Here is a 13,516-nt window from a genome sequence, read left to right as displayed (position 1 = left end):
TCACTGTCTGTACTGCAAACTTTAATGAGAGGAGAGTTAAGACACAGCCCAGGTGTTGTCTTGCTCAGCTCTTGTTAAAAATACTATGATGAGGCTACGGTTTATTCCCTTCTGAGAATTAATGAGCTGACATGGCTCTCACATGCTCTTATTAGTGAAGGATCAGATTCAAGATGAATCAAAGAGAGCTGCATATTCTCCAGATGCTCTCAGTGAGATGTTGACATGTTGTTCACAATAAAAACACAGCATTTTCTGTGAGCGACTGAGCTCTGCTTTTTCACCTTTGCAGTAGCTTCCTAGAAGACAACAAGAAGTTAACTCCTCGCAGAGATGTGCCTTCATACCCAAAGGTAAAATGACAGATATTCATGAGTTTCCCTTCATTATTTCTGCATAGTGTTTGTGCTTTATTCAGTTGGTGTATACAGCTCCAGTTAATTATAGCACTGTTTGTACACAGAGTTCAGGGTTTGTGCTTTAGAGAACATGATTTAACAAAATATTTTACAAAAAGAAAGATTTGAGGTAAACATACAGATTTATTTATTTATTTATCTTTTGTTGGTCTCTAATTCTCAACAAGGTTGAATATTTTATTAAAACATACAGTAAAAACAGTTTTTATGATTAAAAAAAAAAAAAAAATATATATATATATATATATATATATATATATATATATATATATATATATATATATATATATATATATATATATACATACATATACATATATACATATACATATATATACATACACATATATATATATATACACATACATACATATATATACATACACATATATATATACATACACATATATATATATATATATATATATATATATATATATATATATATATATATATATATATATATATATATATATATATATATATATATATATATATATATATATATATATATATATATATACATATACATATACATATACATATACATATACATATATATATATATATATATATATATATATATATATATATATATACATACACACATACATATATAACACTATTCCTGTCATTTAAATGCTGAATACACAGCATCATTTTTAATGTCCTGTGATCCAGCAGAAATCTTTCCAAATGCTTCTTTTACTTTGTTTTTGCCCAAGACATATTTCTTATTAATAGTAATCTTGAAAACATTACATTTTTATAAAGTTTATATGTAGTATGTAAAGTAATATTTAGTACTAATTTTATAGACCACATATAGAATATGTAGTTTTGGAAAAAAAAAAAAAACGTCCATGTTTTTCCATGTCTGGCTGTGGGAGTCCAATGAGATTAGAGTCTAACAGTTCTCCCATCTTCTTTCTCATCCCGCTGTGGGTTTTGTGTATAGTACCACCTTTCGCAGGACACAGTAGAGGCTCTGAAGCAGCCGCTCTTCGATGTGTGGCAGTGGGAGTCCAATGAGGTGAGCAGAATACATGCAGAAACTCTACAGCTGTGAATGAGGAGGAGTAGTGAGGCTCACAATGACTACTGTAGTGCTCATGTTGGTGAAGATGGTGTCATCCGTGTTTTGTTCTTTAAGATGCTGAGTTGCCTGGAGCACATGTATCATGATCTCGGTCTGGTGAAGGACTTTAATATTAACCCCATCACACTTAAAAGATGGCTGGTAAGGGAACTTGATTTATTGATTAATGTATGTATGTATGTAGGCTGGGCTAATAAATTATATTATATCGAATCGCAATAAAATGTATGTCAATGACAATGATAAGCTATGGACTTTTTTACTCTATAATGATCTAAGAAACAACAATAGGAATCTAGAAGTGTGTTGATAAGGGTTTAGAAGGGTTTAATGTTTAGAAGGGTTTAATAGACCCTCTAATTTGTTGCTTCAGTTATTGTTGGGATCGTTTTAAATCTGGAAGAAATATGTTAAAACATATATTGTTACTGTTAAATATGGAAAGAATGAATAGAGATAGCATTTTTGCACATATGTGTGCATGCATGTAATTTTTTTATTTCCACCAGGAAACAAATATATTTGTGATTAAAATTCATTATGACTTAATTAAAACAATAAATAAAATACATACTACATCATTTCCTTCAAATTTTGATAGTTTTACTTTACTTCAGTAACAAATACATATACATTCATTTGGTTGGTTGGTTGGTTGATTGGTTGAGGGACTATTTTATTTTACTTCAGGCAAAAATTAAGTAATGCTTCAAAAATCAAATAAAATGTGTATACTGATAATATTCTTGTCCAAAGATTCTTATTTTTCTATATTGCCAAAGTGATGTTTAACAGAGCAATGAAATTTTCATATTATTTCCTAATATAATTGTTTTCTTCTGGAGAAAATGTTTTATTTCTTATAGTTTGGCTTGAATAATTTTAAAAATAATTTCAGGGTCAATATTATTAGCCTCTTTAAAAAAGATTTCCATTGACTACAGAACAAGCCACTGTTGTAAAACGGTTTGCCTAATTTGATTTAATTTCATTTTATTTTTGCAGGGAAAAAAATACATATAGACATTTATGGGATTGTATGTATTATCATTCATTCATTCATTTAGTTGGCTGATTGGTTAGAGATGATAGCATTGTTCTTGATGCAAAAATATGTATTAAAACATACACTTACCAGCCACTTTATTAGGTACACCTTACTAGTAACGGGTTGGACCCTCTTTTGCCTTCAGAACTGCTAAGAAAATATCCCCCACACATTACAACACCACCAGCAGCCTGAACCGTTGATACAAGGCAGAATAGATCCATGCTTTTGTGTTGTTGACGCCAAATTCTGACCCTACCATTCTCTTTTTTAGGCCATTCTCTGTTAACCCTTGCGTGTAAATCCCAGAAGATAAGCAGTTTCTGAAATACTCAGACCATTCTATGTTCAAAGTCACTTAAATCACTTTTCTTCTCCATTCTCATGCTCGGTTTGAACTGCAGCAGATCGTCTTGACCATGCGTACATGCCTAAATGCATTGAGTTGCTGACATGTGATTGGCTGATTAGAAATTTGCATTAATGACCAGTTGGACAGGTGTACCTAATAAATTGCCCGTGAGTATATGTGATACAGTTCATCATAATTACATCTTTTTGGATAATGCTTGAAAATGAAACAGAATAAAAACTAAAACAAAATGAAATATCTATTATCTAGAATATTGCCAGCCATTTCCATTCATTTGCATAGTACTCTAGACAAAATTGACAGATAGTGTGCAATTACAAGACTTAAAATCTAATAAAAATGCACAAATAAAATACAGCTTTTTCTTTCTTTCTTGCCACTTTCAGCTTTGCATCCATGACAATTACAGAAACAACCCTTTCCACAATTTCCGTCACTGTTTCTGTGTCACTCAGATGATGTACAGCATGATCTACCTCTGCGGCCTACAGGTATACACACACACCGTCTCATGAAACATGACATCTCATAACAGATATTTTTCTTGTAAGTGAATCTGTTTTGAAACTCCCGAGCCACCTGTGCATCAGTAGATTGAAGAGGAGTGGGAGGCTAAGTGATGATAAATGAGTGATGTTTGGAGGAGTAAAAGCAATTGTGTATGTGTATGAAGATCCTTTCAGCCTCTCGCGCTTCTCTTGGATCTGCGCTGCTGTTGCCATGGACGTGTATTAAGAGGTCACTGGATTAATTATCAGCGCTATTACAGAGGACTAATTACTTACCAGTGTAGGAGAAAACAGATACTGGAGCAGAGATCATAGACACTGTCAATACACACATTGGGATTTCATGTTTTATGGGGACTTCCCATTGTTACAAATGGGAGCTGACATTTAACAGCTGATAAAAACATGTTTACAGCCTGGTACAAAAGATGGTTTTGGTTCATATAGCTAATTTTAAACTTCATGACAACTGTGAGGGTGGGAATTTTTTTATAACTCATCCGTTTTGTTTATATTAAGTTATATTAAGTCTGCATAATTAAGGGCGTGGCCACTTGAGTGAGAGCTAGGTCTCGCTGCTCGCTGTCTCGTCACCTCAGCTGATTCCGGCTGATTAGCCGCTGAACTCAGCATATACATTGCATTTTTGTTTTGTTTTATGTGGATTTACACAGTCAATTGCCTTTTTTCCTACAATTATCAATGATATGGCATGCTGTGTACACTTAATTGTGCTCACAAACCATTCAAGTGGCCTCTATTTCCCAGGTGAGTGAAATTATATACTTATATACCATCTCTATAAATGTATTTGTTTTATTTCAGATCATTTATCGATTATAATGTTCTTTAGACCTGTAATGCACTCCAGAATCTGACAGACTGATTAGCTGTAGGCTCTAGAACAGTCATCTGAAACTTTGTCATACAGTTTTATGCCTGGATTTCATAAACAGCCTTGCATTTACTAACACAGACTATATTTGAAGTATTTGGAAGTAATTGACTTTTTCCTCCTGTAGAAAAACATCATTAGAACAATGTTTAGTGGCTCAATGTATAACAACCGTGTTTTTAAAAGACTAAACACTTTATTGATATAGTACACAACCAAGCACATGTGGTCAGAACACAAACGAATCGCAGGTAATGAAGTATTAAGCGTTTCTCCCAAAGAAAAGCCGGTCTAAGCAAAATGCTTGCAGGCATTTGTAGCTCCACTGATGCTCCGCCTCTTTGCCCTTATTCGGTCACCCTCGGTGGGTGCGATGACGCGCAAACAAAATGGCGACGGTTGGCCATACCTACTTGTTGCTTCATTTGCGCTCTTCAGAAACCAATGGGTGACATCACGGAAACTACGTACATATCTTTTACAGTCTATGGTCAGAACAGGGGCAAACTACAATGTAAAGTGTAATCCAAAAGAACAATCCGAATGGCAGGCAAGGGGTAGAGGCAGGCAGCAAACAAACATTACCTTCACAAATGTAGAGCTTTAAAACAAAATAAAGCAGGGAAAATGTGGCTAAAGTCGCATGTTGTCCTTCCACTTCAGGGACTGAGCTGATGTTTGTGAATTTGATAGATGTTAAATTATTATATTAGTCTGTTTGTCATCTCTAATGGTAGAAAAGAAATGTATTTAGCGAATTATATGAGAATCAGAAGGTATTTCTGTACCGAACGTAAAGCCAGAGACGATTAAATCAGTGTTTAGGTAGCAATCCTCTAATATTTTTTTTCTCAAAATAATAAAACTAATGTTAATAAAATCTTAGATTTCAGTATTTATCATGTTATTAATGTAAATATAGTATTGCATCTCAAAACCTTGATATTTACTCTATCATTTACTGTAATAAACAGAAGTGTAATACATTTTGGTTATGTTTATGGCTATACAATTTCAACACTTTTTTTTTTCTTCGAAATAGATAGTGGGTCTTTAGCTGGGACAGAGTTGGTAACGTGTTCAATTCAATTAATCTTTATTTCTATAGCGCTTTTACAATGAAGATTGTGTCAAAGCAGCTTCACATAGAAGTTAAAGTAAATTGAAACTGTGTCAGTCCAGTTTTCAGAGTTAAAGTTCAGTTTAGTTCAGTTCAGTATGGTATAATTTCCCACTGCTGAAAGTCCAAACACTGAAGAGAAAATCCATCGATGCGCAGCTCCACAATTCCCAAAACCATGCAATCCAGTGGTGAGGAACACATTTCACCAATTGACAAAAGTGAAGGAAAAACCTCGAGAGAAACCAGGCTCAGTTGGGCACGATTATTTCTCATCTGGCCAAACTTCTTGTGCACAGCTGCAGTCTAGACGCTGGAGGCTGGAGAAAGCTGGACGTCTATCGCGGAGAAGCTGCAGGTGTGAGTAGGTCACCGACTGGTGTACAGGCTGGCCCACGGGATCAATGCGGAGACTTTGTCTGTCACTGCACTCTTTCATGAATCAGTCTCATGCTCCCCACTCAGAATAATGAAAAACAGACTAACATATGCGCAGATGCCGTTCAAATAATAATGTCTTTCAGTAAGTAAGTGTTCCCGGCTCCCTAAATAATGCAGACTAACAATCCTTTAGAGGATTTGGATTTCAACAGCATTTGTGTTTTATGTGTATGCTAATGCAAAGAGATATGTCATTAATCTAGTTTAGAATAATAGTAATAGTTCTGCTAATACACCAGGAGCTTCCTCAAATACTGGGGAGCTAAGCCCTTCAGGGCTTTGTAGGTAGTCAATTTTTAAATTTATACAATATTTAATAGGGAACCAATGCAATGATGAAAGAACTGGAGTAATATGATCAAATTTCTTAGTTTCTTTGAACTTTGTATTTTGAACATTTTAAAGTTTGTTAATTAGGCCAACAGGGCAAACGCCTAGTAGTGCATTACATTAATCTAATCGAGAGGTCATGAAAGCATGAATAAGCTTTTCCGCATCAGACATTAATAGCATATGTTGAAGTTTGGCAACATTTTTAAGATGATAAAATGCAAATGTGTCTTTAAATGTCTTGCAGGTAAGGGTCTATTCAGAGTTCAAATAACCTGTATCAGGTGTGTGGGTAATAAATGCAAGTGATTGTGGGCAGTGTAGTTTGGTTGGCTTGTGGAATGTATGGATAGTTGGATTCCTTTCTAGTGGGCTTAATAGACACTCCAGCTGTTAATCACGACGCCCATTGACATAATGATTTTTATACTGTAAAGCAGGGGTGCTCAACCCTGTTCCTGGGTAAAGTCTAGATCGGATATGCGGCCGACCGGAAGTGCGGTATGTACATTAATAAAGCAGACACTGTATAACAATAATTAATATTTTTACAGTACTGTGATAATTGGGTTTAGGATTGGGGTGGGAGTCGGCATTAATAAAATACAATTTATTGGGTAATTTAATAGATAGCATAAATAATACTCTGTACAACTACTGTTTTTACGTGACTGTGACTGTTGGGTTTAGGGTTCGGGTGAGAGTAGACATTAATAAATACAATAAATGTGAAATTTTATAAATAACAGAAATAATTCTCATTAACCTCCGGCCGCAAACGTATCCGATCTAGCAACAACCCTGTTCCTGAAAATCTACCTTCCTACAGAGTTCAGCTTCAACCGTGATCAAACACACCTGAACCAATTAATTAGGATCTGAACAGCACTTGATAATTACTGGCAGGTGTGTTTGATATAGGTTGCAATTGAAATCTGAGAACCCCTGCTGTAGAGGCTGTATATTGTGTCCTCTTCTTCCAATCCTACCTCTAAAATTCTTTAACACTTCTGTGCTTGTGTGTTTCACAGGAAAAGTTCACACAAGTGGATATTTTGATTTTGATGACCGCAGCGGTGTGTCATGATCTAGACCATCCTGGGTACAACAACACGTAAGAGCCTCCATCATCTACAACTGCACATATATTTTACATTTAGCATTATTATTTTTAGCAGATGCTTTTATCCAAAGGGACTCGCAAAAATACACAATAAACTGTTCAATGAACTCATCTCAGCCATGATATTAATGAAAGCAAGAATTCTGGTTATTTAATCCCCTCACCTAAAATCCTTACCAATGCTGTGAATCGAACCAGTCCAACTCTCTGACCGTCATTATAATATTTTATTTAATACATTGTACACTACCAATAGCAAATGTTATTGTGCCGGAAATCTACACTTTGTCATTTTATGCAGAAAATGCTCTTAATATCATACAAACATTCATGCATGCATGCATGCATACATACATACACACACACACACACACACACACACACACACACACACACACACACACACACACAGACACACAGTTGAAGTCAGAATTATTAGCACTCCCTTGAATTTTTTTTAACAGAGCAAAGAAATTTTCACAGTACGTCTGATAATATTTTTTTTCTGGAGAAAGTCTTATTGGTTTTATTAGTTTTTTTGTTGTTGTTGTTGTTTAGATAAAATAAATCAGTTATTAGAGATGAGTTATTAAAACTATTATGTTTATAAATGTGTTGAAAAAATATTCTCTCCGTTAAATAGAAATTGAGGAAAAAAATAAACAGGGGCTAAAATTCTGACTTCAACTGTATATATTGGACATTTCTTTTCATATTTAAAGGTGAATTTAACCTAAAAAAGAAATTTCTGTCATCATTTACTCAAGCTTCTGTTGAACACAAGAGAAGATAGTAACAATGCTAGAAACCAATAGCGACTGACTTCAATAGTATTTATTTTATTTCTACAAAAAAAAATTCTTTACTGTATTTAGTGTATTACATGCAGACATTCATAAGCAAAAAAATACACTTTTGATATTTTTGTAATATTCCACTAAAGTAAATGTGTGTAGCTGTTTGATAATATTTTCACATTGTGCTTGTCACTGTATTTTTTTATTGCATATGAGATGCATAAATGCACCAATTCCACACTTTTAATAAATTCCCATATACATCTGCAATGAGTAAAAGACTACTCAGTTTCTCTGCATGTTAAAAGATGTACTCGGCATAGCTTAGTCTAAAATGAAAGAAAACAAGACTTTTTTGTTGATCTTTGTTATTTTGACCTATTGTCATTTCATGCAGAAAATGCTTCAAATATCTTCAGTAGTTTAGGCAACATGAATATATGTATACTTTACCCAATATATTTTACTCAAACACATATAAATCAACCAATTGGCAATTTCCAAGGGGATCTTTCGTTCATTATTAAAGGTGTAGTTCAGCCAAAAATAAGAATTTCTGTTATCATTTACTCAAATGTAATAAATTTTGAAACAGTACTGGAAACCGGTAGTCATTGACTTCATTTGTATTTTTTTTTCTATTATGGATGTCAAATGTTACAGATTGTCAGCATTCTTTGAAATATCTTTTTTTGTGTTCAACCAAAAAAGAAACTTTTATATGGTTTAAAATCACTTTATGAGGGGTATTTTGGTGACAATGCTAACCACTGAGCCACCGTGTCGCCCTTTTAACATTTATCTTATGTATATTCATAGCAAGTCCGTGATCCATGTCATCCACTGCCACTTGGACACCAAATGCAAATACATTTTGTATTTGCATTAGGTTTCAGCAGTCGAGTGTTTGTTGCTCATGTACACAGTCTCTCCTCTGTCCAGGTATCAGATAAACGCGCGCACAGAGCTGGCCGTGAGGTACAATGACATTTCTCCTCTGGAGAACCATCACTGCGCTGTGGCCTTCCAGATCTTCTCTCAGCCGGACTGCAACATCTTCGCCAGCTTTGATCCTGAAGCCTTCAAACAGATTCGTCAGGTGTGCCCCTGAGCTTTCATACGCTCACCTTTGTGGTACAAAATATGCAAATTCCAGCAATCATTTACTCATCCTCCATTGTTCCAAACATGTTCAATTGTCTTCTGTTGAACACAAAGGAAGATACTCTGAAGAATGTTGTAATAAAAACTTTTCCTAGTATTTTTTTTTTTTCTGAAATTCAAATATGTTTATTTTCCACACATATTCTAAGTGGTTGACCAATCACAAGAGACTGAACCATCTGACCAATCAGAGCAGAGTAGACTCTGGAAGAGGAGGAGTTTAGAGAGACCAGGTCATGAATGAACTGACACTATGATGAATCTTTTTTGTATGTTGGGTAGATATAAAACCTTTATGATTGTTTGGTAGGAGCATTTAAATAGTGAATAATTACTGGTTCTCTTATTTGTTCTTTGCCAGGGAACCATCACCCTGATTCTGGCGACGGACATGGCCAGACATGGAGAGATCCTGGACTCTTTCAAACAGAAAGTGGACAGCTTTGACTACATTAATGAGGAGCATGTTACTTGTGTGAGCTTCTTACTTATTACAGCACCATTATTTACCTACCAAAAATGGTTTTTGCCATGCTGTGATGTTAAATGTGTGACTCATTGCAGAATTGCTGATACATTTCAAGCATTTTCCATTTATATCCCTTAAACTGGATAGATACAGGCTTCAACAAATGTATAATTTACAGCAATCTGAATACATTATCAAACTAAAATAATACAAAATGCTTAAATGTGATCAGGAACTTTTGTTTCAGTTACTAATTGTTGTTTAAATTATTGCTAAACTTCTAACAGAGTTGAAAATTTCGGCCATTTTGTGCTTTAGCTCAAGAACCTCAAACCTCAAACCAGATACCACATGGCATGTCTAAAACTGAATTTTAAGTTTTTTCATCATCATATTATTGATTTTAAAAAGTGAATATGAAGTTTACTGAAATAATCGACAAATTATTTGATTAATTAATTAATTCTTAATTAATTAGTTAATTTTATTTTCGGCTTTATTAATCCTGGGTCGTCACAGCGGAATGAACCGCCAACTTATCCAGCACATGTTTTACGCAGTGAATGCCCTTCCAGCTGCAACCCAAAGCTCAGCTTGCAACCCAAGCTGAAACGCAGGGAGAACATGCAAACTCCACACAGAAATGGAAACTGGCCCAGTTGAGGCTTGAACCAGCGACCTTGCTGTGAGGCAACAGCACTACCTACTGCGCCACTGCGTTGCCCATTAATAAACTAGTTGACATAATTAATTTACTATTAATTATCAGGCGTATTCTAAACATTTTGTACAAATTAATGAGGGAAGAAAAAATTGTGTGTCGCAATGCCTTCCAGAGTTTCTCGTCAGAGGAAGTGACATTTCTTCGAGTGATGCTATTTAACATGATACATTTATAGATTGTGTTGACAAAAAGTTGACCAGAGTTGACCAGAACAGAATACATATATATTTTTATGAATGAACTTGCAAATATATACAAATAATACAGAAAATAAATGATTTTTGCAAATTACTTGTAAACACACAAGTGAACACAGATACACACAAAAAGATTAAACTTAAAGTTAATTATTTTTATGATAATTGAAGCTGAATGTGTGATTTAAGAGTCAGTGACAGTCATAAAATACGTATAGTGGGAGTTTTTTAAGTTATTATTTATATAAAAGTTAATATTAAGTTAATATCAAGACAAAATGCTCCCTAAATACACACTGTAAAAGATGAAATGACAAAGTCAAGACAACAAATATTTTATGCTGCTTTAACTTATTTTAATAAGTTATGCAGTTTAACTTAATATTTTTATTCAGTTTGATTGATGTATACGGCTTGAAGCTTACACTGCTATTCTGAACCAATAATCGAAAACAGAAAGCAGTTGAAAGATACATGTTTAAATGAATTATTCATCTGACTCCATTGTAATAAATTTGACTCCATTAAAGTTATCGTCATTGATAAAGAGAAATAATCTCAATGCCTTAAAACAGGCAAAGTTATTTAGTTTTTATTAAGTTACATGTTTAAATACACAGTCCAGACAGTAGAATTAAACAAACTAGCATACTGTATAGAGAAGCTTAGCTGTAACATATGCACTGCTGAGCAACAAAGACAGTTGCTCAGTTACTTTTCCTTCTTATACCCTGAGCTAGATAGCCTGAGCTAAAATTCCTACCCCCAAAACCAGCTGGACATGAAAGTAAAGTTGAGGAGATAAAGTGTGGAAGAAATACAGAAAAGTAGAAAAGTGACTAAGGCAGTAGATTTTTTACAGCGCACATAGAACTTTTATTATTAACTTGATTAATAATAATAATTTTGCATTATTCAAAATTATTTCATTCAAGTATTTGAAATCTAGTAAGGTTTTCTTGGAGATGTTAAATGTATCAGCAGTTCTAGAATAAGCCGTGTGTCTCTGTATCTGTGACAGCTGAAGATGGTGCTGATCAAGTGTTGCGACATCTCTAATGAGGTTCGGCCCATGGAGGTGGCAGAGCCCTGGGTCGACTGTCTGCTGGAGGAGTACTTCATGCAGGTGGATCAATTACTACAATCAAACATAAGTACATGTCAAGGTGTAAAAAATAAAATAAAAAATCAAACCTACTTTCTACATTGTAACTTTTACTGTATGAGCAAACATTTAAAGCAGTGGTGTCCAAACTTGGTCCTGGAGGGCGGCGGGTGTGCTGGAGAGTTTAGCTCCAACCCTAATCCAACACACCTGAACCAGCTAATCAAGCTCTTACTACATATACTAGAAACTTCCAGGCAGGTGTGTTGAATCAAACTAAACTCAGACTGGCACTAAACTCAGCGGGACACCGGCTCTCCAGGACTGAGTTTGGACACCCCTGATTTAAATTAATTGTTTGTTTGGGATCAGTTTTGACACATAAGCTGCGGTCACACTGGGCTTTTCCTCCCAAACACTTCCATTCATACGCACGCGAATGCGTCAGACCGGAAACGCAGGGTCATGCGTCAAGTTTCGCATGTTGCTGCGGTGCAAAGTTCAAGCTTTGTGAACTCTGACCTGCGAAATCGCATCACTTGACTGCGTGAGACCAATTGAGGATCAAAACATGACCTCTCTGGACAGAAATTTAAAACATGGAGCAATCGCTCGCTTTTTTAAATGTCTAATCATCTTGTTTAATCCCGCCCCTTTTCGCAACGCTGCACGACAAAATTTCACACACACAAAGCCCAGTGTGACCGTAGCTTTATTTCTATCTGTGTATCTACAGTGATGTGAAAAAGCTAGGACCCCTACTGAATTTCATGGTTTTCTCTCTCAGGATATAATTATAAAAATTAAAAAAAATATATTGTTCTTGGCAGCTCCTAATATTTGGAAGATAAATCCTCAGCCGAGTAACATCACATGACATTTCACATAGTGTCATTATTTATTAAACAAAAATAAAGCCAAGCGAAGACAAGCAGATTCCCGTAAATTCACTTTTAGCAGCAAAAGTAATCATCTTCTGTATGAGTTTCTCAGTCTCTCAGAGCATTCCAGAGGAGTTTTGGAGATTGTTTTTTGCACAACTCTTGCCACAACATGATGAGCTCTGGATTTTGACTGGACTATTGCTATTATTTTGTTTCTTTTTCATCTTCAGTCCTGTTGTAGATTTTTCTGGCGTGTTTTGGAATGTTGTCTTGCTGTGTGTCCCAATTTTGTCTAAGCTTTAGCTTTGAGATGAGCATTGTCTTCATACAGCCCTGACCAACAAACTGCTAAAACTTCTATTGGTGATCAATTCAGGCATTTTATTAACAGTGAGCTAATCTGAGGCTTTATTTTCCCAATTTTAAGACCTGCAAAAGATCAGATCATTTGTTATTTTCAACTCTCATTCGTTCGTATTCATTCACTCATTCTCATTTTCTTCACTGTAATTTAAATGTACATTTTACTTATTTAAAGTTATTCATTATTTAGTATAGAGCAGCGAATTAATCTCTTGTTTTGATTTTTGTTTTGTTTGATTGATTCATTTTATTTAACAAGTATCACTTTAAGAATGAACAGATTCAATTGCTTTCCATTATGCTTATTTAAGACCACATTAGTCATTTAAAATACAACAGTAACACTTTAGTTTACAATTCACAGTATTATCAAACCATTAACTAACAATACTACCTTAATTAACTACTAATCAATTAATTTCAATTCATGTTTATTTATATACTTTTACAATGTAG

General features: G+C 34.6%; 1 protein-coding gene across 2 annotated transcripts in view; it reads left to right on the top strand.

Moving 5' to 3' along the window:
* The window catches only part of pde9aa (phosphodiesterase 9aa), a 60,364-nt gene that overhangs the window by 42,173 nt on the left and 4,675 nt on the right, over positions 1–13,516 (top strand). For both annotated transcript variants that reach the window (XM_056464873.1, XM_056464874.1), the window contains 8 exons: positions 293–353; positions 1,378–1,452; positions 1,573–1,659; positions 3,326–3,430; positions 7,266–7,348; positions 9,097–9,253; positions 9,680–9,793; positions 11,730–11,834. In XM_056464873.1, coding sequence (XP_056320848.1) covers positions 293–353; positions 1,378–1,452; positions 1,573–1,659; positions 3,326–3,430; positions 7,266–7,348; positions 9,097–9,253; positions 9,680–9,793; positions 11,730–11,834 — 787 coding nt within the window. The remainder of the gene's footprint in view (positions 1–292; positions 354–1,377; positions 1,453–1,572; positions 1,660–3,325; positions 3,431–7,265; positions 7,349–9,096; positions 9,254–9,679; positions 9,794–11,729; positions 11,835–13,516) is intronic.

This window comes from Danio aesculapii, chromosome 9 (assembly GCF_903798145.1).
Source record: "Danio aesculapii chromosome 9, fDanAes4.1, whole genome shotgun sequence".
NCBI lineage: Eukaryota > Metazoa > Chordata > Actinopteri > Cypriniformes > Danionidae > Danio > Danio aesculapii.
The sequence above is the reverse complement of the archived record's forward strand: the minus strand, read 5'-3'. Positions and strand labels throughout refer to the sequence as shown.